The following is a 25,628-nucleotide window of genomic DNA, read 5'->3' on the forward strand; positions in this document are numbered from 1 at the left end:
CTTGACAGTGTTAATTCTCTCTTAAACTTTTTAGCTGGTTCAGTTCACCCGTTAATGAAACACAGACCTTGAGGACTGGGGCTTAAATGCTCAGTGATAACAAAACATTCTATTTTCTGGTTTTCCTGCAGTCAGTGTTATGAGGTGCTCAGGCACGGGAGGAACACGGGAGAGCTCCAGGAGCTCCTTTTCCAACCAGCCTGGAGTTTTTTTAACCAATTCTCTGCTCCATCCAGAGGGACGGGATGGCTCTGTGGAGCAGCCGTGGCCCTGCCGGGGCTCACGGCAGGTGGGGTGTGGTGGCACAGCCGTGTCCCTGTCGCCAGCCTTTCCCCGGGCTCAGCGCAGGGATGTCACGGAGCAGCACGCCAGGGACCGTCCCACGCGGCGCTGGCGGCGGGACAGCGCTGTCGCCGGGGCGGGCCCGCTCCCTCAGGCGCGCTGCCCACTCTCAACATGGCCGCCGCGCCCGCTTCCAAAATGGCCGCCGCGGCGCCGCGCCCGCGCCGTAAGGCTGCGCGCCGTGCGCTCCATGGCCGCGGCTGCTCCGGGCATCTCTATGGCAGCGGGCGCTGCCCGGGCCCGGCGGCAGGAGGATGCCCCTGGCTGCCTACTGCTTCCTGAGGGCCGTGGGCAAGGGCAGCTACGGGGAGGTGAGCCTGGCGCGGCACCGCCAGGACCGCAAGCAGGTAGCGAGGGGCTGGGCCGCGGCGCACGGGCACGGCTCGGCGTGAGGGGAATGGCCGGGCTGGGTTGGGCTGGGGGTGCCGTGGCGTCTGGTTGGCCTGTGACCGGCACCCGGCTGTGGTCTGGCTTTGGCTGGTGGCCCTGAGCCATTCTGGGCATGACCAGGGACGTGGCCTCCTGTCAGGGTGGGGCTGTGACCATCACCAGGTGTTGGCTGCAGCCGCCTGAGCTGCTGTTTCTGTTCTCTTCCTTTGTCTATAAGGACTTTTATTAAAGGTGTGGAGAAGACTTCCCGGGAGGGTTTTGGTTGTGTCAGAGTAGAAGCACAAGCATTCTTGCTGGAAAACTGAAATAATCCGTGTTGTCAGGCCGAAACAGAGGTGTTTGATAGGGAATGTGAGAGGGCAAAGGAATGGGGATGGAGAACATCCACAGAGTAGTGCCACAGGAACTTTGTGTGTGAGCCTTATGCCCGGGATTTTACTGCAGATGATGGGAGAATGTTTGTTCCCAGCAGGGATCAGAGGGTTTGTCCTTCCCAGATGAGAGCAGTTCCCTGGCTGGAATCCCGAGGTGAATCCCCATGACCTGTGGCTTGGGTAGCAGTGATGGCAGGACCTGTTCCCTCCAGGTCGTCACCACGGTGCATAGTCCAATGTCCTCAAAGAGTTGCTAACCTCATCCTAAAAGTAAACAGTGCATTGAGGTCACTTTCACTTGGATACAGGTCCTTAGATTTCATTGTGCTGCTGGTCATTAACACTGTCGGGAGCCTTGCTTCCTATTTGTGGTTGCACCGTAAATATTTGGTGCAGTTTACTGGGTTTTATCTTTTGCCAACTTTTACAAATTTTCTTCTGTAGCACGATGATTAGGATTTTTTGTTGTGCTTTTGGCACAGTGCCCCATGTTCTGTGAAAGAAACTGTGTCTTATTAAAGCATATTTGCTGTTAACTGAGTGCTGGATTTTTTTGTGGAGAAGGTCAAGTGGCTTTAAGTGTTCAACACAAAATGAAATGGAATTCGTACACAATTTGGTATCAAATAGGGTGAAAGAGCATTGCAATAGACTTCTGTAGAGAATCTTGCCAGGAAAACAGGCTCATTAAACTAAATATAATCGATGCCAAGTTTAAATTAAGGCTAATAGATGTGCTTTTTCCATTTTGGTAGTGTATTGTCTAAAAGATGCTGATACAAGCTTAAATGGTTTCCATGCCCAAAGATAGAATTGTAATTGACTTGTCACACAGAACGCAGTAGTTGCAGCATTTCTATTTTATTTTAAAGTCAGGTGATGCTGTACACAATTAGCTTTGTGATATTCCTCCTGGAAGCTTTGCATCATCACAGATTATATCCAGCAGGCTTCTGAAGCACAAAGTCAAGAGGTGCTGTGGATTTTCTGGGTAATTGGTTCCCTTGGTATATACAGGCATCTCCTCAGCACTAATTAAATGTACTGGGCTAATTAGTAGGCCCAGCCTGGAGAGCAGACACTGAACCACCTCTGAGGATGCTAAAATTCAGCAAGTAAAAATATTTTTAAAGTTTTGATCTAAAACCTCTCTGATAAGAGCAGGGTCGAGTGTAACCATGACATGATTTTTCTGTGGAAAGCTGATGCCTTAAAGTGATTCCTACAAAATTTTCATCAGGATAGGGCCAGGTCACCAATATTGGTGTTGTGGGTGGTGAAATGGATTTTATTGTCTCAGCTTCAGCTTCATGAATGTTTTTGCTGAAACCTGAAATTCCTTAGAATTACATTTAATGTAGTACATAATAAGGAAGTAGATAATTTTTGTATGTAGCTTTGAAAAGTTCATGACCCATCTTAATAAAGAATAAAAGAAATTTAGGAATGAGCATAAGGCCTTTTGTCTCTTTCAGATGACTTTTATAATTTGTTTGCATATGACTACATACTTTCCTTATGTATATTTAAGGTTACTATTGATGTGGCTATTTGAGAGTAACTGTGGTGCACAAACAGGTTTAAGGTTTAAAAGATGAACGACAGACACACTTAAAATGAGAGTGGGGGAAAAAAAAAGAGAAATGTGAACATTAGTCAGAAGAAAGCAAAACACCACAAAATTCATGAGCAGAGTTGTATTCAGGTGGATGAATGGAACACCTATTCCATTTTAATGGTGTAAGGATAGAAAAGAAGAAATTTTGCATAACTTTTAGCCATACTGCAGCCTCTGTGTAGAATAACGAGTGGAGATTTCAAATACTGCATTTGCTGGGTCTGGGGAATTTCTTCCTCGGGCTTCTGCAGAGTTACTTTCATCTCTTACCATACCCCTTGCCATGTCTTTTACAGTATGTCATCAAAAAGTTAAACCTTAGAAGTGCTTCCAGGCGTGAGAAGAGAGCAGCAGAGCAAGAGGCACAGCTTCTGTCCCAGCTGAGACACCCCAACATCGTCACCTACAGAGAGTCCTGGCAGGGGGACGATGGCCACCTCTACATTGTGATGGGCTTCTGCGAGGGAGGAGACCTCTACCACAAACTCAAAGAGCAGAAGGGCAAACTCTTGCCTGAGAATCAGGTGGTGGAGTGGTTTGTCCAGATTGCCATGGCCCTGCAGGTACAATGAAGTGTAATTTTGTCGCCTTCAGATATAAACTTAATTTGTCTTTTTATGCATTTAAAAATTCCAGCTAAACTGCAGCCTTTGGATTCCTGTTTGGCTGGGTTAGCATCTAAATACAATGGTTTTTAGTACATGAAAAATGGGTCATTGCAGTCAAACCAACTGTTTTAAGTAAGAAATTGCTGACGTATTTTATGTCCACGCCTCTGTAGCACAGTAGACAGTGGTTGCTTTTGGGGTGTTTGCAACTCTTGTCTGAAGTGCTTCTCTGGTTTGAGAGTTTAGATTAAATTTACAAATGGTAGTTTTGGAAAAAAAATTAAGATTTATTTCAGAAGCATTTTGTGTTCAGTCTTTTTACTGCTGTTTTTAATGGTAAATTTAGACTATTAATTCATCATTTCTATTAAGCCTTATCCTCCTATTTTAAATTTGTAATTGAGGGTTATCAAACTTTAAAGGTAATTGTTACAGCAATGAATACCAGATATAAATGTTAACACTAAAGAACAAGAAATTTGACAGAAAATTCTATCCTAAAGTTGGCAGTTGTGATCAAACATACACAAGTCTATGGTACTGCCTGTTCTTGTTTATTATGACTAATTTTCTCCCCTGTTTACACAAAACTCACATTATAATTTCCTCTGAAATTTTATACTTTGAACTAAGATTGTCAAGAAATGAAAGCAGCAGAAAGTGAGTTACAGTCTTAACTTTGCATTTTTATTTTCTCTTTTCTGCTGATTTACAAGAGTCATGCAGGGAGATTTGTTTAAAGCAGTGCCAAGTTTTGGGCCCCTGCCTGTATCAGTCACGTTTAATGTTATTTCAGCAATACTGTATTAGCAGGACACTCCTGACCTTGAGAGTGATTTATGTGTTTCTTCTGCTTTTGTGTTTTACCTCTTTCACTTGTGTAATGAAATTTTACTTTTCAGTGTAAAAGAACCAATTAGGAGTTAATTGACCCAATTTATATGTTGGTTTTTTTCCTCTAGTATTTACATGAAAATCACATTCTGCACAGGGATCTTAAAACTCAGAATATTTTCCTGACACGAACAAATATAATCAAAGTGGGAGACCTGGGAATAGCCAGAGTGTTGGAAAACCAGTATGACATGGCCAGCACTCTCATAGGCACCCCGTACTACATGAGCCCTGAACTCTTTTCTAACAAACCCTACAACTACAAGGTACAGTATGAAAATGTCATTTCTCTTTTCTTAGGCACCTTATTTTATTTGTCTGAGAACATTACAATCTTATCTGTGGTTTTTGGTTTCTTACTGCTTCCAAGTCTTTTTAATCTTCCCAAAGACCGCACAAGAAAAATAGGAGAGAGATTTGTAGGAATGTTTATTTCTGGAACTGTGTTTGGGAATTCATAGCATGTGATGAGTTATCACAGCCAAGGTGTTCAGCAGGCTGCCTGTACCTCTCACAGCTGGAGAGATATGGAATGGGAACAGAATATCAGTCTGTGTTAGAGAGATGCACTTTCTAAATTTATTAAATGCCAGTCAGGAAGTTTTACACTCAAAAGTTTATATTAGGAATAGCAGCAGCATTAAAAAACAAAAAAAGGAAAAGGAAATTTCTAAGGAGATGAATAAGCAGTGGTACTGTGAATTTAAAATATAACAGAATAACGCAAACATGTTCAGCTCTTGCTGTAAACCACACACAACTTAAATACGAGTGTCCACAATGAGCAAGAGCTGAGAGGAAACTTCTTCCAATGAAAAATCAAGAATTTTCATTTACAGTCAGGGCTGATATTGTACTAAAAAAGGAAACAAGCAACTCCCTTCCCTGAAAATAGCTAATTTCTACACTTCCTTTTGGAAAAAAATTGGGGATATTTATAAGAAAATAGTTCACTTGATCAAAATTAAAAATAGAAGAGTGAGACTGAAGCCAAAGGTTTGCGTTGGAATTTGGGCTTAATTACCTTAGTGTCATTAAAAGCCTCTTTGAAAGCGGGTGACTAAGTCCAAAGGTAAAACTTGTTCAACTAATAAGAAGTTCCCAAACATCTTCTCTTCCCCTTTTTTCAGTCTGATGTTTGGGCCTTGGGCTGCTGTGTTTATGAGATGGCTACACTGAAACACGCCTTCAATGCCAAGGACATGAACTCCTTGGCTTATCGAATTATTGAAGGGAAGGTAAAAACTCCTGAAATTTTTTGTATGTGCTTGGATTTTCTGTCTAGAAATTGAGATTATCTTTTCTAATTAGAAATATTGAATGGAGTTAAAAATACTTAAATGTAACATACATCATCATATGTAAGACTGTTGTTTCGTGGTGGTGTATGAAGTGATACCAGACCAAGGGAGTTGTTCCTTTGTAGATGTGGCTAGAGTGTGTTGTTACCTCTTCATGTAAAGAATATACTGATTAATTTTCAAAGTTCTGAGATGACCTTCTTAATTTGCTTCTGGTTTTGCATAAACATTGCATAAAAATAAAATTAATGTGTGATGCCATTTTCCTGTTATGTAAGATTAGCTTATTTAAGTGTCTTCTTGCTTTGGCATATAATGAAGTTAATATGGATTTATTTTATATATTTTTAAGCCTATTTACAGAAATTTTACTGTTCATATTAATAAAATTAGGAACAGGTCTTAGAATTTCAATATTTTGTTTAACATGAAGCAGTTGGGTAACTTTCAGCATTTGAAGAATGAGCCTATTTTTTATGCAGAGTATGTAGCTGACCATAATGGTCACACATAAACATTCTAGCAGTAGCCCCTGTTGATAAATATATTAAATAATATCAGGTTTCCCTTTCCTTTCACAGCTGCCACCCATGCCAAAGGATTACAGCCCACAGCTGGTAGAAATAATACAAACTATGCTCAGTAAAAAACCTGAGGAACGACCTAGTGTGAAAAGCATCCTGCGACAGCCCTATATCAAACAACAGATTTCTTTGTTTTTGGAAGCCACAAAGGCGTAAGACATTTTCATTTGAGTGATTCTGTGCAAAATATTCATGTTATTGTTGTCTTTTTTTTTTTTTTTAAACTTTCCCCGGGTTTTGTAGCGGGATAAAAAAAATGTGTTATGTGCAGCTACAAAGCATATGAACATGAGTTTATTTGAACTCCTTGAGAAATGTGAGGGAAGTAGTGGAAAGCAGTTTTTTCTGCAAATGCAGAATAAAACTGTGCAGTGCTTAGGAATACAGAATTGGTAGAAAAGACACACCTTTCCATATGGTTCTTGAGGCCATTTATTGTCTGGGAATTGAAAAACCAAGTTCCTTTTGATATACACTGATAATAATTATTTTTGTTAGTCAGGTTTAGTCAGTTTTTTACTGCTTCCAGATAGAACTGACCTTGGTGCTCTGCAGAACAAGTGTCTGTTGCTGGCAGAGTCTGAATCGTGTTTTTAAGCTCCTTTTCTAGAATTGAAAATGAGGGTGTTGTGCACAGTCTGTTGAAAAAGCCCAATATCTGATATGCTTTGTATGAAAGCTCTTTAGTGGAGTGGATTTTTTTTTTTAATTAGTGTAATCTAAAGAAATATCTTAAGACCTTGTTGATGGTGATTGAATGAGCAACTTTCATTTTCTTTACAGGAAAGCTGCTAGAAATCATAAGAAAACAGTGAATTCTAAACCTAAAGACCCTTGTTCTGTCATCTCAGCAAAGAATGAATCTCACAGCAGGAATGTTACACACCAAAACCACTCCTCTGAGCCAGCCAGGAAATACAAAGTTGTAAGATACGGGGTTTTTTACCTTAAAAAAAAAAAAGCCAACAAAATACAAATCCCTCTTGCTTTTTCTAGATAAAAAACTGAGTTTTGTAAGAAGTGCCTTGAGCATTCCTGAGAACATTAGGTCTGAATCCCAGCAATGTGTAAAATTCATATTAGGGAAGGAATTGTTTTTAGATAAGAGTAGAAGTAATTAAACAGCTGTGGATCAGTGAAGCTAATTGCAAGATCTGTAAGATGTTAACTAAACAACACCTGGTTTTATGTGAATTACTCTTGGAGTATTTGGGGTCAAATAATTTTTCAAGTATTTCATGACAAGTGGTAATAGGTTTTTCGAATCAAAAACATATATTTAAAAACTAATTACAGTCACAACCAAAATTGTTTATTGTTGAAATTCTTTCCAGTGGTTAGAACAAACCTTTTATAATGGTTAATCCTGTGCATGTTTTTTTGTTTTCTGTAATAAGTCTGCTGTTCTGGGTTTGAGCTTTCAGTGTTGAAATACTGAATATATGTGGTAGAGTACATCTTAAACACTCTTGGTGCTTGTTCCTCCCTTAGGGAAGAGCCAAGTGAGTACAACTTTTCTTTTATGGTCCTGGTGAAAAGTAGGTGTACTCCATGTGTATAAACCAGTATCTGACACAGGTCATTTGCAAATCTGTATCTCTTTTAAAATGTGGATTTTGACTTTTTTGAGGCTCCTAATCTGTTATTAATCATAACTTCCTTTCAGTTTATGTGCTCTGGTATGTTCCTGATTTTCCTTTGGTGCTTAGAGAATTCTTTCATATGTGTGTAAAACTCAGAAGATAATGACTTTTTTTTGTTTTAATGCTAGGATGAAGAAGATTGCATCAGCAAATGTAAAGCCACCAAATTTTGTCCCTCAGAGAAACCAGCTGTTGAGTTGGAAAGAAAACCAAGCAAAAATGATCTGAACAGCTTGGGAGACTTCATAGCCACAGTCAGTGGAGTGAACATTGATATCTCCCCATCTGAAAGGATGAAGCATGGAAGTGAGAATAATAAAGCAAAACATTTACATATTCCAGACCATTCTAAAACAACATCTAATAACCCACCAATTAAGGAAGATAGACAACAGCAAAGAGCAAAACAGGCTTTTAAAGCTGAAAGTGTTGAGTCTAAGCCATCTTCTGTTGATTCTGTAGAAGATGATGACGACACTTTGAAACTCCTGGAGCCTGTGTCAAAAGACCAAAAGCAACCTGACCTGGTAGTGCATTTATGCTTATTTGAAGTAGATTTAACCAGTGCCCAGCTCTTAAAATTTAGAGAGCTGCTGCACATGTTTTTCTGTTAAAGTAGGATGCTGCTGATGCAATTATTGAGATTCTTAAGTAGTTAGGAGCCTTGGTTTCAGATTTGCAAAGGCACTCTGGTGAAATAGTTCTGGGATTGCATCTATTTAGATGATTGCAATTCTGGTTTTATGGGGGAAAATATTTGCTTTTCCAGCTGAGAACAGAGAGGGTAAGAATAATTTTGTAACTTTTGTTCTATGTAGTAAATAGGCCTGAATAATCTTGTTTTGGGTAGGCGATTAATTGGTGGTGATTGTCTTTTTGCTGCATTTTGGTCTACCCATGAGAGTTTTAATGAGAAATCATTATTTATTGTAGAGCTTGGATTCTACTGACAAGCTGCTAGCACCCTTAGTTCCTGTTGTAATTCAAGTAAGTGTCCTTTGAAGGTTTAGCTACTAAAGATGCTGGGGCAGCAGGTATTTTATCTGTCTATCAAGTAAGACTTTATTGTGGTTATACCTGTGCTATGTTAAGGTGGTTGCTGTCCAAATAGTAAAGTGGCCTGTTTTGATTTTTTTTTTTAAGTGTGTGTGTAGATCTGGAAATGATATGCCTGCATTTTTTTTTGAATGCTTTTGCTTATTAGGATGATGTCAGTCATGGAGCTTCAGGAGATGCTCAGGGAAAAATGACCTTCCACTTGCAGCCTCACAGCTCTGTTAGTGAACCCTCTCTCTCACAGCAGCAGCAGAAGAGAGAGCTTGCTGAAGGCTGCTCAGAGAAGGTGCAGATACTTGAAAAATACCTCTCCTCTTTCCTTTAAGACTCCTGTGTTTTTCTTCTTTAAACGTGGGACCTATTTTCTAAAAAATGGTGGGTGTTTTAATGCTGTTCTTGTTTCATGTGTGTCTGTATAACTTCATCGGTAACAAATGCAGATCGCTGAAGGTGGCTGTTAGAAGCAGCCTGAGTAAATCTGAAAATCCTAATAACCCTCACAGGGATGAGGTGGGTGTGCCAGATGGGCTGTGCCTTTGCTGGGCTGCAGTCTTTCCTAGGAAATTCCATCAGGATTTCTCACTGTGACTACAAGTTAGTACCTCTGTGGATAAGGCTGCTTGTGGTGGGTAGTAGTTTAGCAGTGCTTTAGAACAGATGTGTAAGGGCTGCCCTGAGCTTCTGAGTGCAAACTGTAGGAAGAAAATCTTGGCATGCACACAGGATAGAACTCCTGTCAAGTCTTCCACACTGAGCAGGGAGGTTTATTTGGGAAAGGCACTGGCTACACAAGGCTAGAGAAGAGGGTGATTGTTGATTGATAACCTTTCTCTTTGGGTTTTGCTATTTGGGGGTGGGGATGGTTGTTGCAAAGGCATTGGCTGAAAAATAGCCTGGGAGAAAGGAGAAAAGATATAGGGATGGAGAGAAAGGAAATGGATGCAAGCAGAGATGTGGAGAAGGAAGGATCAAGCTGGGAGATGTGAAGAGGTTACAATAGGATTCAAACTCTCTGGCATCCAGCTTTACCATGCAAGAATGTCTTCTAGATTGCAGAGTACTTGAACTTTTAATAAAAAAAAAAATTCTTGCTCACTTCTCTGTCAAGTTCAGAGCAGTTTCTCCTCGGCCTCTACCTGTTCCTTCTGATGTGACCCCAAAGACAGCCCAGAGGGGTGCAGGGCACCCTGAGCCTACAGATAGTGCCAAACCCAGTCAAGCAGCCATTCCAAAGGTTAGTGATGAATACTGTCCGCTTTTTTTTGTCTCATTCTTTCTGAGCAGTTCATTCCATGAGTGTGTGCATAGTGAGTAAAGAAATGTGTAGTAGCTTCCTACCTCATGAAAGCCCTGTGAAGCACCTGCTCAGTGTGGCATGAGCCTCACTGAGCCTTGAAGGTCAGAAGCCTGTTTTCTAGAGTTCAGATTGGTCTCATTGAAGACAGCTTTGTAATAAATAATTAAGCATCAAATAATAGCTCTTTATCCCATGCCACTTGAAAAGGATTTTTTTGCTTAATAGGTAATTAGATAACAAAAGCCTTAATGGTGATGGCAAATTAATATCAAATTATCTTCCTTTGAAGGAGCGGCCCTTGTCAGCAAGAGAACGGAGGAGGCTGAAACAGTCTCGGGAGATGCTTCCCTCTGGTAATTTTTATGTTTACATGTTAGTATTTTATATATAAATAGACTAATAACTTCTTTGTGAAGAAATGGTAACTTCTTGTCTGTTCTTTACTGCCATCCTCAGAAAGATGCACTAAGGGTCTAGTTCTGTGTTAAATAAAAATTTCTGTTAACATGTCTGTATTCTTCTGCTTCTTAGTTATGTTCAATTGTGTCCTCTGTTGATAACTTGTCTTTGAAATGTACATGAAACATAGAATACTCACTTCCAGACAGAAGCTTCAGTGTTCTCTCTTAGCAGAATTTCTCCCTGCCTGTCTTCTGCCAGGTGATAGACTTTTTCTTGCATGAGCATGAAACTAATTCAGAATACAATTGAACTTAATTGTAAATATTGTCAAAATGTCATCCTTCCAGTGGTTCCAGCAAGACAATCATTAAATGGTGCAGTAGTTGAAGTGAAATCACTTGTGGAAAATTGTGTTAAAGTTCCTCAGTCCTCATCAGATCCCAGTATTTCTCAGGTAAACTTTGTCAAAAGTATTTCTTCCATGTAAGAACAGTAATGTATGCCATACTGCTGAATAACTTTCAGTTATTAGCATTTTTGTCATTTATTCCCTCTTCCCTTAGAGAAAGAAAGAAGCCTGTTGCCTGTCTGATGATGAGTTAAGCTCTTCCACAAGCTCTACAGACAAGTCTGATGGTGATTCCAAGGAGAGGTAAGGATTTTATTTAATACTGTGCAAGAATTTTCACTGCTATACTGGACTTCACCTTGGAGTGGCAAAAAAATGGCTTTCACACTTTATCTCTGTATAGTGAGTGATTGAAGAAGTATGTGATGCATAAAGGAAAACAGCTCCATTGAACTACTGTCTCTCTGTGACTTTACGCTTCCCATGCTGAACTTTGTGGGCCATGTGATTGCATACTTCTGGTTTTTGTGAACTGTAGCTTCCCAGGAAACCAATCTTCCAGCACCAAAGGACATCTGCTGTCAAGATGCATTAAAAGCACAAGTTAAAAGGTGCCAGTGTGCTTCCTTTCCACTGTAAATGAGGCTGAATTTATTTCTGATTTTTGTCAGTGTAAGTAGCTTTCAAAAGATGCAATTTGTTGCATTACCAAAGTCAGCAGTAGCCAGTAGGATTGTGGAGTTTTGTGGTGACCGGGCTCTGAGCCTTTGTTAGATGAAATAGTACTGATGTTGCTGTTGATAAAACTGCACTACAACAAGTAATTTAACATGGAATACTTACTAGGACCTCACTAAACTTATTAAAAGTCCTTGGAATGCAGGGTGGAAGTTGCATTATGATGGTGACTGAATTATTTCTTCCTTCTCTCCTAGGAAAAGCAACGTGAATGAAATGAATGACTTGGTGCAGCTGATGACATGGACACTGAAAATGGACTCCAAGGAGAACTCTGAGTGCTGTGTAACCTCAACCCCAGCCCCAGAGTTTAAATTAAATAGGAAATATCGAGATACTTTGATTTTGCATGGAAAATCACCTGATGAATCAGAGGAATTAAAAATGGAAGAGATTCCTTCAGGTCTGTTGCTCTAGGATTCTGTGGTAATACTTCGAGTCGTCGTATATTCTTCTGCAGAGTATGAAAATTGTCTGTACTGAAAGTAATTACTACTGCACTGATTTTTTGATTGTATTCTATTTTTAACAGATATGTTATCAGTCCCCTGCAAGATTAGGAGAATGGTTGAAATCCTGAGATCTGATGTGGTGCAAGGATTGGGAGTGAAACTTCTTGAGAAGGTGTACAGAATCATGGAAGAAGATGATGAAGCGAAAAGAGAGGTGAATGTCTTTCATAATTAAATTGTTTATTTATAAACCTAGATAAATGAGCAGGGTCTTTACCCTATTGAGATAGGTAAACCTTGATTCCAAAAAGTCCTTATGTAGTCAGGGGTAGGCAAGGGCCTAAGTATATTGTCATTTTCACTCTTAAATTTGATTCTAGATGTTGACTATGTTCAACTGCAACTTCTTCAGAAACCATCAGAGCCTTAGAATTGTAGCATGGTCCCCGAGTTTGGGAAGGTGCAAGGGATGCACATAATTTTACTCTGTGCTGCTTCCCCAGTAATAACATCTTCTGTATCTCAAATTTTTGCCTTCACGTTACTTGCCTCATGCCCCTTATGTCCAAAATAAGAAATAGTTTAACATCAATCCCCAATAGAGATGAATGAGCAATACCTCCAGCTCCTTTGATTCAAAACTTGGTTACACTTACCCATGCAGTATTTGATTTGTAACCTAAGAAGATCTTACATTTTAAATTTTTGGGTGGGATTTGGAAGTCTCTTTCTTTAGACAATGACTTTCATTTTTCTTCTCTCCCATCTACATTGCCAAGCTTCACATGCTGATTTCAGCTGAGTGCTTTGGTATTTTTTTGTTAACATTTTGATAGCTGCTGCTTTTTTTCAGTGTCAGTAATGTTGTGGGTTTTGCTTTGTGTGTCTGAACAGCTGCAGTTGCGGGAGCACATGGGAGACAAGTACGTGAGTTACAGCGCGAAGGCTCGGCACCTGAAATTTCTTGAAGAAAATGTGAAGCTCTGACTAGAATCTTTTTCTTGGAGAAAAGAACTGTTTTCCAGCTCCTTTGATAGACTGGACCAGCTTAAAAAGCACGTTTATTCGTTGATCTCCTTTGCTGGAATAAGGAGGTGAACTTGCAGAAAACAGTTTGTAGTAATATTTTTCATGTTAAAATGTGAACCAGGCTATCACTTTCTCAGAAGAGAAACTGCTTAGTTTAGTTTTTATTCTCTTAATGAAACTTTAAAAAGCTTTTCATAGATGCAAATAGGGGTGGATACCAAGTTTTGTATACTAAGAAGTGTCAAAAAAGATTATGTTCTGGTTTGAATTTATCATAGCAAAAGGTTTTTGGTATGGTCTCATACTAAAATACAGTAACAAAATCTCTGCCAAGGCTCTGGTGTGATAAGCTGGAAGCTTATTACATCAGATAGTTGTGAAAATTTAGCATGAAGAGACAATTACTAATTTTTGTAGAACTTAAGATCCTCAGGTTCTGTAAATTGCCAAGTCCAAGTGCTGAAGGGGGCAGCTGTACTGCTTGTAAGGAGACACTGTGCTCTTGTGTTTTGTTGCTGAGGCAGTCACCAAGGTGGGGGAAAGTTATTTGGTAACTGGATAAAATAAGTCTGAAAATGTTTGAAAGGAATGCAGCCATGGTTACTGTGGTTCCAGCTAGAGCAATCCCTTTGCCTTACAAATACTAATTCCTTTTAGGAATGAAAGTGCCCCAGACCAGCATCACTTAGGGAAAAGATAAAACACTTATTTCTCTTTGTTTGCATCCAGAGTATCTCGCTACAGCCCCAAGGCATTGTTGTGTACCATCCCTACAGAAAACACGTTTTTTAAATAATAAACAAGTCAAAGGGAATGAATTTGTAAAATAAAATTATAAATGATCCTGTCTCTTTTCCTGCCTGTAGCTGAAATACTGTAACCTCCAGCACCTGTGAGGGAGGTTACTGACATGACAGTAGAAAAAGAAATGCCATACCTATGGATTTTACATGCTCAAGTTACAATGTTTCAAGAGCTGTATTGTTACTTGCTCTTCCCAGGGAAATTTATTCTAAACAAAAACTCCCCCTCTGCAGTCTCCTATCCTAGAACAGTTATTTTCAGAACTGTGGGATATGTACCATTTCACAGTATTTGTTACAACCTGGCACTAGTGACAGCTCGTTTTACACATAGTTAGACAGCTGTTTATTATCTTTTAGGCTATGGCAACAGCTTAACTAGAATTCATTTGATTCACTGTGTTCCTTTTTAGTGAAATACTTGAGATGTGACCTCCAGTAGCCTTCTGAAATAATTCCCCTCATCCCTGTGTTCCCAGTGACTTCCCAGCAACTGAAACGCCAGACCTAATTTCAAGCCTTCATGCTCCCTGCAGAGCTTGGTTGTACTCATGGTACTATACAAAGTACTAAGAAAAAAACCCAAACACTAAGCCAAGAAGTATTACTCAGTGGAAATTAATTTAACAAAATTTAACAAAGTAACAGCGTGAAGAACCATCGTTTTTAGCTTTTAGCATGTCTCTTTGGCTTCCTGTCTGCTGCCTTCTTCTCTTCCGTGCCCGACTCCTGGACAGGCAGCCACTTGAGGGGATTGCGGCGGTACATGGGCCACGGAGGGAGTGTCAGCTGAGGGCAAAGGAGTGGAGTCAGAACGTGGACATTGAGATGCTAAAGAGCTGCTCTGTACAGCTTCTTAGGGAAATCTTCATCCCTAACTAATTATCTATTAGTCCTAAGAAAACTCGTTTACAGTTTACATTGCAAAGTCATACTAAGTATGTGACCAAAGCAGCCCAGGTCATTGCAAGGAGGAGGACAGCACCCACTCTGAAGGAAAAAGGACACCCCCGGCCTCCTGAGGTGACACCAGCATCCCAGCACCTCCAACACTGCATTGAGACCCTCTCCTTGCCTGGCATCATGGGTAAGTAACTGCAGCCAGACAGACTCAGGGATGTTTAAGTAAGTAAGGAGCAGATGGATGACGATGCCACAGAATTACAGTGGCTTTTCAAACAGTGGAATGTGTGTGTGTGGCTTGAGTCAAATTGGGTTATATCTGAATGCTTGAAAGGTGTAAGAACCATGTGTAAAACTGAATTGGGAATGCCCCAACAGGAGTGGGACACCTCTCATGCATGGAGATAAGGAATTACTCGTGCCATACTCTGCCTCCTTGTCTCTCTCCTCAGGCAGCAGGGAACAGCTGCAAAGTTTTCATGGCAAGCTGCTACTGCACAGAAAGCCTCCCTGTCCTTTCTGTTAACAATGCTGCCAGCTGGACTTAACACTAACTTTTAACTGAAATGAAATACGAACTCAAAGGTGGTATTAAATTGCAAAAATCCTGCTAGCATTTCAAAAAAAAGCACTTAGTGGCCTGCAGAGTACTTTATGCAGATCAAAAGAAGTACAAATATGTATTAATAAATCTGAATTACATAGCAAACATTAGTCTGCTGACAGCCCCTCAATTTAACAATTACTCCAGATTGAATAGTGCATGTATTTTTTGGTTTGGGGAAAAAACATTCTTACCAAACATGATAAAGCAAATCCAGCCATAACTATGTAGACAGTCCATCCAAACTGTTCAGTGATGTATCCATAGATGAATCCAATTACCTGGAAAATATATTTAAAAAAACTTTAAATGAAGAAAAACATTTCCCATGACATGATTAAGGTGCACGGAGTGGATTTAGGTAGGAAAATACAAGTTTTTCAAAAGCACAGTTCATACATCTTTCTAACCTTTTCAAAATTGCAGGCCAATAATGAAAGTAAAAGATGGGAAGAAGAAAATTTTTAAGCCATGACAGTCCCTCTGACTTTGTTTAAAGCTTTTAGTGACCCGAAACAGTAAGAAAAGTATTTGTAAGATCAGAAAACAAATAGTCTTTTATGTTCTCACCCACAGGTCTACTGTACTTACTGCAGAGACAAGAATGATTCCTTGAAAAATCTGTTCTGCTAATTTTTGGCCTTTGTAGTCCTGTGGAAAGAGACTCTTTTTAGTCAGTGATTTAAAACACAAACCTGCCCACTTAACTCTTTCAGGTTAGATCCTACAGTCTACCTGACCATGGGATCTCAGCGTTTTTGTTCAACTTTCAAACCAGATTGGAATTATTTTTCTTACAGTGTCTGTAAACACCACCTCTGCAGGCTTGACCACATCACCTAGAAACAGAAGCAAGCACTGTCTATCAGGGTAAGTAATGCAAGTTCAAAATATCATTGCAGTCAGCTTAACATCACTAAGTAAAAGCTGTATCGCCACAGAAGAGGGTGTGCCTGAGAGGGCACGGTGAGTGTGGCACCTGTGTTTTGGAGATGACTGACATATAAATATCTCCAAGGTGGGTGCCAACAGGATGGTGCCAGACTCTCCTCAGTGGTGCCCAGTGACAGGATGAGGAGCAATGGCCATAAACTAAACCACACGAAGTTCTACCTCAACAGAATGAAGTATTTTATGTTGAGGATGGCAGAGCACTGGGACAGGCTACCTAGAGAAGTCACAGAGTCCCTCTCTCTGGAGAAATTCCAAATCCTCCTGGATGCATTCCTGCTCCAGGTGACCCTGCCTTGGCAGGGCTGGACTGGATGATCTCCAATGGTTCCTTCCAAACCCAGGTAATTTATGTTTGCATGACGTTAGAAAATGTGGCTCTCTGGAGGACACATTCGCTTCTGTCCGCCTGTAGCACAGGCAGGAAAGCACAGAGAGGGCTTCCCTTACACAGCTGCGTAGTACCATCCCGTTACAGCACCTCAAAATTCCAACTCCCAGGTCAAAAACCGGAATTACATGGATTCATCCTGCATCCCCCTAGTCGTGCCTCGTACACGGGTGCCAAGACCGCGCAGGGACCGCTGAGCCCGCGCCCGGCCGTGTCGCCCGCAGTGCCCCGGTGCCGAGGCCCGGGTGGGCCCTACCATCTGCGTGGGGATGGAGCGGAACACGCTCAGCATGGCGGCGGCGCCTCTCCGGCTTCTTCCCGCTCCTCTTCGCAGCCGGCTCCTGGCTCCCGGTCGGGGCCCTGCTGTTCGTGGGGTGCGGCGCGGCCTCTCCGCGGCCACCGGCGCTCGTCGCGGCGGAGCGGAAGGCGGCTGCTGAGCTGGCCGGAAGCACGCCCCGTCCGCCCCGCCCGCCCCGCCCCGAGCTCCGTCGGGCGGGGCTGCTGCCTCCAGCCCCGGCCATCGCCTCCGCGCCGCCGTCGCCGCCCCGGGGCTGCTCCGGTCCCGCTCCCCCTCACCTGCCGGGACGCGTCTCCTCGGCAACGGTGGGTTCGCCCCGCAGGACCCCGGCGAAGGCGCCTTCCCCGGCAAGTGCGAAGCGCCGTGGGGCCGCCTGTCGGGAACCCGCACTGACTCGGCAGCCCGCGGGCCGCCCTCCCGCCCGAGCCGCCGCAGCCCCGGTAGCGCGGCGAGGTGGGCGCGGCGCGGGCTCGGCGCCTGGTGGCGGTCAGGCACCTTGGCGGGCACCCGCGGGCCGTGCGCTGCCGCGGTGGCAGCGCGGGCGGGCGGTCCGTGAGGGGCCGGGGCGCCGCGGGCGGTGCGGGAGAGCCGGGCACAGGCCCGCCGGCCCCGGAGCGGGGCAGTCCCCGCAGAGCAGCCCGGGGAGCGCGGTGTGCGCTGCAGCGAGCCGGCGGAGCGGCGCGGTGTGTGTTGTATTGTGGTCCTGACCATCCCTGGGCAGGGGCCGTTCTGTCAGTGCCCCCAGCCCGGCTGCCGCGTGTAGCTGAGGCACCGGCCGGGTCTGTGCGCGGGGCACCGGCCGGGTCTGTGTGAGGCACCGGCCGGGTCTGTGCGCGGCACCGGCGGGGTCTGTGTGCGGGGCAGCGGCCGGGTCTGTGCGGGGCAGCGGCCGGGTCTGGGTGAGGCACCGGCCGGGTCTGTGTGAGGCACCGGCCGGGTCTGTGTGCGGGGCACCGGCGGGGTCTGTGTGCGGGGCAGCGGCCGGGTCTGTGTGCGGGGCAGCGGCCGGGTCTGTGTGAGGCACCGGCCGGGTCTGTGTGCGGGGCACCGGCCGGGTCTGGGTACGCCTCAGTCCCGGCGCTGCGAATGGCAAAGTGCTTCGTTCCACAGCGGGACGTGGCGTTGTGCTCCACAGGCAAAGCTCCGTGTCCCTCCCCTGCCAGCAGTGCGGTGGTGCTCGAGACACGGCTCAGGGCAGGGATTTGTTGGGCTCCGCTGATGTGTCTGCCCTGGGGTAGAAATGCAGCAGCGGGAAGGAGGTGGTTGGGTCTGATACATATAACAGTCGCAGTACAGTTTGTGGTGTTTTAATGTAGGGATTTCACAAATCTGTCGCCGTTTCTGGAAATTTGCAGGTTGTTAGAGATCTTTGTTACTTGAGAGCTCCTTCACACGCTAGGATACACAACTCTTGTTCTGATTTCACCTTGACCCTTAAATCATGAAAAAGCATGTTTGAATTTCCTACCAAAATTGCATCAGTGTTGTGTTTTTAGCCCCTTCTATCATATGATGGTGCTGCCTTCTTTCCCACTTTTGTGATCTGTTCCATGTGATGACACTTCAGGTGATACTCTGATATATATATATATTTTATGTAGAGAATGTAATGGTTTTTAAAGCATATAATGAATCCTGTTTGTTAAAATCTCATAAGCACCAGAATCTTGCTGTTGGTTAAGCATGGAGAGAAACATGTAACATTTCATCTTATTGTTTGGGTGCTTCCAGTTCAGATAGTTAAATAAATTGCTTCAACAGTAAAGAAGCCATACATAATTTTCCAGATCTTCTCAGATTACTTTTGACTGGCAGGAGTTTGGCTTTTTTTTTTTTTTTCTGTCAGTGAAGTAAGTGGCAAGATCTGCATGTCTCTTTTTTATCTGTGAGATCTTTAGATACGTCACTGTATGTGGGGAGTGGTCCCTAACCTGAGAAGGATGTGGACCTGTTACAGCTCCTTCCAGTGCCTAAAGGGGCTCCAAGAGAACTGGAGAGGGACTTTGGACAAGGACATAGATGACAGGACAAGGGGGAATGGCTTTCAACTGTCAGAGGGCAAGTTTAAATTAGGTATTAGAAAGAAATTCTTCCTGGTGAGGGTGGTGTGGCCCTGGCACAGGTTGCTCAGAGAAGCTGGGGATGGTGTCTGTGCCCATGGCACGGGTAGGAACCAGGTGATCTTGGAAGTTCCTTCCAACCCAACTCATCCTGTGATTCTGTGGTTGTAGTTAGATGCTTACTGAGACCATACTTGCTTGTTAAAATGTGACATACAGTTTTATCTGTTTGACAGAGGGAAGCATTCACTGCATTTGCCACTGAAACTGTTGTGACACTCCTGGTGATAGTGTGCTATGCCTCATGGAAGAATGCACTGGGAGTGACTGCTGTATTTTTTTCTTGCAGGTTTGCAGGAACCTTATTCTAATAAAATAAGAAAATAAAAATGACGTTAAGGAAAGGTATGTAAATATGTGTTTATCTTGTTTTAGTTTTTTTTAATATCTTTTGTATCTGGGTTTCTCAGTCCTTCTCTGGTTATACTGATAAAGTTTTTTCTTCTTAATTTTCAGTGAACATTTCCATCCTTATAGTGGCTGTTGTCATATTTTTGCTAGTTATTCATCATAACTTCCTAAGCCTCAGTGACTTCTTGAGACGGGAATTGTCAGGTATGTTGGTTTTTATTTTAATTTTAAAAAAGTAAATATTGTTTTAAGATTTGGTGGAAAAACATGTTCTGGCCAGACAGAACCCACCATGTGGTTTGGGTGGGGGGCAGTTAATGAGGTTATAGACATGGCAGAGGGGACCAAAGATAGGTGCAGACTACTGTAGCTCAGCCTTTTAATACCTTGTGCTGTGTGTGAATATGTGTGGTTAAATGTGTGCAGTTTTCTGTAAATGTGTGTGTATTCTATTCATTAGCATCTCAGATTCTCAAAAGCTGATGCTCTGAGTGTTTGATACTGGCTCACTGTAATCCACACCTCAGCTCAGACATCCAAGTGTATAGCAGAAATAATGGAAGTGTTGGGAATTTTAGTGCAGTAATAATAATATATAATAATAAAAACAAGTATGTCATTTGTACTCCACAGATCCAAGCCCCTTAGGACTTCAGCCCATAGATTTCATTCCTGCAGCTCCCCAGAGTCTGACACATGAGGGGAATGACAAGGAGATTTCTGTGGTCATTGCAGCGTCGGATGAGAGGCTCGGGGGTGCAATTGCAGCCATGAACAGCATTTACCAGCACACCAGATCCAATGTGGTTTTCCACATTGTTACTTTGAATGATACCGTGGATCACTTGAGGTAATGATCTTTTCATTGGGTTCCCACAGCACTGTGAACTTCTGTATTTCTGAGAAGAGAGTGAGCTGCCTCTCCCTGGAGCTGCACTCTCCTGACTCCAAGCTCCATCTGCTGCTGCTTATGGCAGCTTTTTGACAAGTCTGCTGTGGGAGTCCCACCATTTTTTCTGGTCAGGCTTCAGGGATGCAAAAGAGACATCTTTTCCAGTGGGGTCATATCCAACCAGTGAGAGTGGAGTTTGTTGGTGGAAGGGTTGTAAAAGGTACTTCTACATTTTATCTAAGCAATTCAAATGCTGGCAATCACGTTTCTCCATTTTTGTAGATTGTTGTTTGATCCCATTATTTTTACCCCCTTCTGTCCACACTGATGGTTTTGGGAAGGGCATGTGATAACAGGACTGTGTATTTCTGATAAAACAAGAAGGGACCTTGTACCTTTCACATGTCCCAGGTGTGCAGTTGCTGACCCTGGGCTTGCCCCTGTGGCCACACGGGACAGCACCGATGCCAGCATCGATTACATCCCTAATGTCTTTGCTGGGTAGGAAGACACATCAAGATCTGTGTCACTGTCAGTTGGATTTCTTGCTTTTCACTTGGTTTTGTCTCACCTAACAAGATCTGTGCCTTTCTCCTGCTTGCAGGATGTGGCTGAGGAGCACTTCTCTGAAAAATATGAGATACCGAATTTTGGATTTTGACCCTCGTGTCTTAGAAGGCAAAGTACAAGTGGATCCTCAAAAGGCAGACACCTTCAAACCAGTGAGGATGATATTGATTACTTTTTGCAATTATTGGTTAATAACAATACTTTGATGTTGGCTTTTGAACACAGCTAGAGATCAAAACCAAATCTGTTAGCATAGAAGCAATCTTTCGTAAAATCAATTTCCTAAATTTCAGTGAAAATTAATTTCTGGATAGTGAGAGATGGATTTGAATATCTACATATGCATGGCTAGGATCATTTTTTGCTGCTAGCCACAGTGAAACAGAGCAGCTGGCATGTCAAGCATGCCAACACCTCAGAGATGCTGCAGATCTATATGGAGACATAAGAAATTCTAATAAAGACCAGTTTTAAAGTTAGTTTATCAATGCATACATTCATGGTAAACCAGGAATTGATGGAACCTGTTTATTTTAAGTTATTTGTAGGATATTGCTGCCTATTTTATTTCCTTGATACATCTTGTCTTGGACATTAACGCCAAAATAAGTGCCAGAAAAATTAGTCAATTTCACATTTATTTGGACAATTCTTTTCATTTAATTCTTCACTTCTCTTGCTTTGCTGTTCCCACAGCTGACCTTTGCAAGATTCTACTTGCCCAACTTGGTACCTCATGCAGAGAAGGTCATCTATGTGGATGATGATGTAATAGTGCAAGGTATGGGACCTTTGTTAGCTGCCACTGGCCTTATGCTGAAGTCACTATCTCATCTCTCGCAGAAGCCAGACATTTCTGTAAAAAATTTGGAAATATTAATTAATTGGGTTAAACTGAGTAGGCTTATTTGATGTAACAATGGACTGAACAAAGCCTAACTCAGCAGCTAAGTCAGGATTGCTTTTGATTTTCCTGTGCTTACTTCCATTTTCCAGATGATATTGTTGAACTTTACAACACTCCATTGAAACCTGGACATGCAGCTGCATTTTCAGATGACTGTGACTCAACCAGTAGTAAAGTTGCTGTGCGTGGAGCAGGCAATCAGGTTAGTTTTAGTCTTATTCAATGGTAATAATACTGTAGATCTCAGGCATTTGGGAATGTTCCAAATGCTGTAAACCTAAACATGTGACTGTCCCTGCCCAAACCAGTTTTACAGATGGGACCTGCAGTTTCTGTTCAGGCACAGTAAATTACTTGGAATTTTTGCTGTGCTTTACAATGAGAGCAATTCTCATTGTCGAACAGCAGGAGGTCTGAGAACATCTGAGGCACAATTTTTCATTTCTGAATGTGTAAAAAGTACTTTATTTGATATTGGTACCATATTAGTAATATGGTATTATTAAGAGCATGCAGCATTCCTTAAACTAAGTAGTCTATATAATCATATTTTTAAAACATTACACCTATTAAGCTTTCTTTCTCTCATTTTAAAGGAAGAGATATTTGCTCTAACAACTTCAACTTATGCCTGTTGTGAGTTGTGCAGAACTTTTCTTAAGGAATTTGACCATATTTGAAGCTAATTTCTACTCTCTTTTTCCCCCCCAGTATAATTACATTGGATTTCTAGATTACAAAAAAGAAACCATCCGAAAGCTTGCTATGAAAGCCAACACCTGCTCTTTCAATCCTGGAGTTTTCGTTGCCAATTTGACTGAATGGAAATTACAGAACATCACTAAACAACTGGAGAAGTGGATGGCACTTAATGTGGTGTAAGTACCCCAGGCTGGGGGTGGCAGCTGCTCAGGGCTTTGGTTCTGCTGGTGGCATTTCCCTCTTGAATGGGGGGCTGCACATGTATCTCTGGATTCCTGTTGTGCTGCTGCAAGTGAAAAATCAACTGATCAGCATCCTTTCAACTTCCAGAGAGGAACTCTACAGTAAGACTCTGGCTGGCAGCGTCACAACACCTCCACTGCTAATTGTATTTTACAAGCAGCATTCCAGTATTGATCCCATGTGGAACGTCCGACATCTCGGTACGTATGAAGTGTTTGTGGTACTGCTCCCTCAGAGTGTTTTTCCAGGTCTGTAGCTGGACACCTCGTGGATGATGCAGCAAAGGGAGCTTTTATTCCTCTACTCTGTCCTTTGTTCTTTAGGAAACACATCTTTGAAAAACCATCTTGGGGCTTGTGGGCCTGAGCCTTTCTCAAACTGCTGGGGGTTAGTTCTTGAATTGACTTACTCACAAAATCCTTCTTATTTTTCACAAATATATTGTACCTGATGTGATCCAAGGTGTTTCTTCCAAAACTGTTGAGAAGAACAGACATTCATGTCTGTTCTACTGGTGAAACCCCAGTGCTGGGAGAGCTTTTTCAGGTTATGTTTCTGATGAGCAATACATTGGCTGCTCAATTCATCTGGGTGTTAAGCGGGTTTTAAAGAACTTGGAAGTTAAGGCAGTGTATGAAAATAGACACTGGGGCAGATCAAAGTGGCATTCCATTGCACCAGATTGTTTTTCACTTTGGCCTTATTTCTGCCTCCCCTATCACCTCCTTTCTCCATAAATGATAAGATTTCCTTTGTTAAATCCTTTGTTTTGAAGTTAATGATTGCATGTTTGTATATCTGCTGCCTTTATTTCAAACACTAATGCTTCTTTTTCAATTGAAGGGTCTAGTGCTGGGAAAAGGTACTCTCTTCAGTTTGTGAAAGCTGCCAAGCTGCTCCATTGGAATGGACATTTCAAACCCTGGGGAAGAACAGCTTCCTATGCAGAAGTCTGGGAGAAGTGGTATGTCCCTGACCCTACAGGCAAGTTCAACCTGATCCGCAGACACTCGGAAGCCTACGAAGCAAAGTAGAGTCCATTTGAATAAATGATGACGTTTTCTCAGGAAACTTCTGGAGCCAAGAAGAATATTTCTTTTAGCCAATTTGTATTACAGAGCCATCCTTGCCTTCTGGAGCACAAGGTGATGCACTTACTCAGGTGCAGTTCTGAAATGCAGAGGTCCAAAGGAGGCTCGTGTCACCTGTGTGACACAAGATGCTACTCCAGCAGCACTACAGAAAACAAGGGAAGATCTCCACAAACGAGCACTTTTGTTTATGTCATTTCAGTTGCATTCTCCTGCTCTTTACTACAAGTCTTCTAGTGGAGGATCATTTTGGCAATTACAGAAACAAAGTTTCTAAGAACAAGATACAAATTTAGCTGGTCCTTGCACCAGCAAATCTTGCACAGCAATGTACTGTAATTAAGAGCTGCCTGGGTTTTGTTTTGTTGTTTTGTTTTGTTATCCTGTGAAATAATTCCCTCAACAACCCTGTCTTGCATGAAATCTCTCCCCAACCATTTCTGTTTAAGTCTTTCTTACAGAATTCTGCAAAATTGAATCCTTTTTCAAAAATGAATCCTTCAAGAATTATTTCACTATGCAAAACGGTTTTAACTGCCAGTGAACACTAAATGATTTTTTGTAAAGTGGTGGATGAAACTTTGTTCAAAAATAAAGCTAATTGTAACATGCTGACTCCAGCCTCAGGTAAATGGCAATCTAATTCCAGTCTTGATCTAAGAAGTGTTTCCTTTGTACTTAGACACAGTAGCAAGTGATTGAAGCCAAAGTGAATTGCTCTGGTTATTGTGAGAGCAATCTAATTCTGAAATAGTACAAAATACTTATTTGGGGACCAGGCTGTGTGAATTACAGATTAATTTTGTTATTGTTGAGTTCCTCATAGTTCTCTCGAGGGAGCTTGGCTCTGCTATAGTTTTTCCTGCTGTGCCTTTCCTTGTCTGGGAACTCATCAAGTGGGATGCCTGTGCCTTCTGCAGCCAGCTGCCCCTCACCTGTGCTACAGGTAAGTTGGTTTTTCATAGTTGTACTGTTGAGTGATTGAACCAATATATCCCAGCAGCCACTGTGACAACTATTCCAATTAATACAGGTTTGCATTCAAGTTGCTTGTGAAGAGCCTTCAGTGGAAGATGTTCAGACAAAAGGTTTTATGTTCATGCAGTAACAGCTGAGTCTGCCTGGTCTGAAACACAGGGCAGCAGAGGTAAAGGACTACTTCATGACTGAATATGGTTTTAGTTTTGCTTTAGAAGGATTTCAAACTGCTTTTCTCTTTGCAGTCACTGCCTAGAGTTCTGTTTTTGTCATGGATATGCCAATATGGTTTGTTACCTATTGTTTCTTTTCCTGGGTTTTGATGAACAAGAACCAAATTCACTTACCAACTTTGAAAGATTTTACTTGGATTAGCTGATGCCAATGTAATTTAGCTGAGCAGGCTGTGTTTTAGCAGGCTTAAAGGAACTGTATCTGCACTTGACACCTTTTTAAGCTGCCTATGAGAATCTATGCCTCAGCATACATTGAGGGAAAACACATTTATCAAAGAACACAGAAAACATACTTTTCAGCTAATAGGGAGAAAACAGATGCACAGGAGGAAGATGCTTATTGTCAGGCATTTATTGTAAATGCTTAATTCTTTGAGCAGCTGCAGGGCCTCTTGGCAATTCTCTTGCTATCCCAGCTCTGCTACAGGCTAAGCACAGTAGCACATCCTTATTGCATGGGGCAGTTTTGCTTTGTATTTACCATTTACTGCCAGGTGTAACAGGTGCCATC

General features: G+C 42.3%; 3 protein-coding genes across 7 annotated transcripts; 2 read left to right on the forward strand and 1 right to left on the reverse strand.

The window, feature by feature from the left end:
• Positions 1 to 477: 477 nt before the first annotated feature.
• On the forward strand, positions 478 to 13,924 carry NEK4 (NIMA related kinase 4). 2 transcript variants are annotated; one of them, XM_069028028.1, is made up of 16 exons: positions 478 to 689; positions 3,021 to 3,287; positions 4,295 to 4,492; positions 5,357 to 5,464; positions 6,109 to 6,263; positions 6,895 to 7,036; positions 7,883 to 8,281; positions 8,688 to 8,741; positions 8,959 to 9,096; positions 9,919 to 10,044; positions 10,397 to 10,460; positions 10,857 to 10,963; positions 11,073 to 11,161; positions 11,794 to 11,999; positions 12,129 to 12,262; positions 12,943 to 13,924. In XM_069028028.1, exons 1-16 carry the CDS (start codon positions 597 to 599, stop codon positions 13,033 to 13,035), a joined length of 2,373 nt encoding a protein of 790 aa, XP_068884129.1. In that variant the 5' UTR covers positions 478 to 596; the 3' UTR covers positions 13,036 to 13,924. The 2 variants fall into 2 exon arrangements, with proteins under 2 accessions (XP_068884129.1, XP_068884130.1); XM_069028029.1 differs by lacking the exon at positions 8,688 to 8,741.
• Positions 13,925 to 14,482: 558 nt separating this feature from the next.
• SPCS1 (signal peptidase complex subunit 1) lies at positions 14,483 to 17,263 on the reverse strand. Of its 2 annotated transcripts, XM_069028036.1 has the most exons (5): positions 16,986 to 17,263; positions 16,186 to 16,226; positions 15,979 to 16,038; positions 15,582 to 15,668; positions 14,483 to 14,669 (listed from the first exon to the last, which is right to left on the reverse strand). In XM_069028036.1, exons 1-5 carry the CDS (start codon positions 17,248 to 17,250, stop codon positions 14,547 to 14,549), a joined length of 576 nt encoding a protein of 191 aa, XP_068884137.1. In that variant the 5' UTR covers positions 17,251 to 17,263; the 3' UTR covers positions 14,483 to 14,546. The 2 variants fall into 2 exon arrangements, with proteins under 2 accessions (XP_068884137.1, XP_068884138.1); XM_069028037.1 differs by lacking the exon at positions 16,186 to 16,226 and having other exon boundaries at positions 16,986 to 17,180.
• Positions 16,240 to 24,518, forward strand: GLT8D1 (glycosyltransferase 8 domain containing 1). Of its 3 annotated transcripts, none has more exons than XM_069028033.1 (10): positions 16,240 to 16,257; positions 19,437 to 19,492; positions 19,604 to 19,702; positions 20,132 to 20,348; positions 20,995 to 21,112; positions 21,657 to 21,741; positions 21,957 to 22,069; positions 22,579 to 22,745; positions 22,900 to 23,012; positions 23,656 to 24,518. In XM_069028033.1, exons 2-10 carry the CDS (start codon positions 19,477 to 19,479, stop codon positions 23,844 to 23,846), a joined length of 1,119 nt encoding a protein of 372 aa, XP_068884134.1. In that variant the 5' UTR covers positions 16,240 to 16,257; positions 19,437 to 19,476; the 3' UTR covers positions 23,847 to 24,518. The 3 variants fall into 3 exon arrangements, with proteins under 3 accessions (XP_068884134.1, XP_068884132.1, XP_068884133.1); XM_069028031.1 differs by lacking the exon at positions 16,240 to 16,257 and adding an exon at positions 17,246 to 17,332; XM_069028032.1 differs by lacking the exon at positions 16,240 to 16,257 and adding an exon at positions 17,287 to 17,374.
• Positions 24,519 to 25,628: the final 1,110 nt, after the last annotated feature.

This window comes from Aphelocoma coerulescens, chromosome 12 (genome assembly GCF_041296385.1).
Source record: "Aphelocoma coerulescens isolate FSJ_1873_10779 chromosome 12, UR_Acoe_1.0, whole genome shotgun sequence".
Lineage (NCBI taxonomy): Eukaryota > Metazoa > Chordata > Aves > Passeriformes > Corvidae > Aphelocoma > Aphelocoma coerulescens.

Excerpts from the sequence above, each read along its gene's own strand:
- GLT8D1 (XM_069028033.1), top strand. Across the intron at positions 21,113-21,656 it reads AGGCAGACACCTTCAAACCA|CTGACCTTTGCAAGATTCTA; the intron begins GTGAGGATGATA and ends CTGTTCCCACAG. Across the intron at positions 23,013-23,655 it reads GTGGAACGTCCGACATCTCG|GGTCTAGTGCTGGGAAAAGG; the intron begins GTACGTATGAAG and ends TTTCAATTGAAG.
- NEK4 (XM_069028028.1), top strand. The coding sequence starts at position 597 with ATGCCCCTGGCTGCCTACTGCTTCCTGAGGGCCGTGGGCAAGGGCAGC. Across the intron at positions 10,045-10,396 it reads GTCAAGCAGCCATTCCAAAG|GAGCGGCCCTTGTCAGCAAG; the intron begins GTTAGTGATGAA and ends CTTCCTTTGAAG. Across the intron at positions 10,964-11,072 it reads CAGATCCCAGTATTTCTCAG|AGAAAGAAAGAAGCCTGTTG; the intron begins GTAAACTTTGTC and ends CTCTTCCCTTAG.
- SPCS1 (XM_069028036.1), bottom strand. The coding sequence starts at position 17,250 with ATGGCCGGGGCTGGAGGCAGCAGCCCCGCCCGACGGAGCTCGGGGCGG. Across the intron at positions 16,227-16,985 it reads GCTCCATCCCCACGCAGATG|GTGATGTGGTCAAGCCTGCA; the intron begins GTAGGGCCCACC and ends TTCTGTTTCTAG. Across the intron at positions 16,039-16,185 it reads AGGTGGTGTTTACAGACACT|GACTACAAAGGCCAAAAATT; the intron begins GTAAGAAAAATA and ends CTCTTTCCACAG.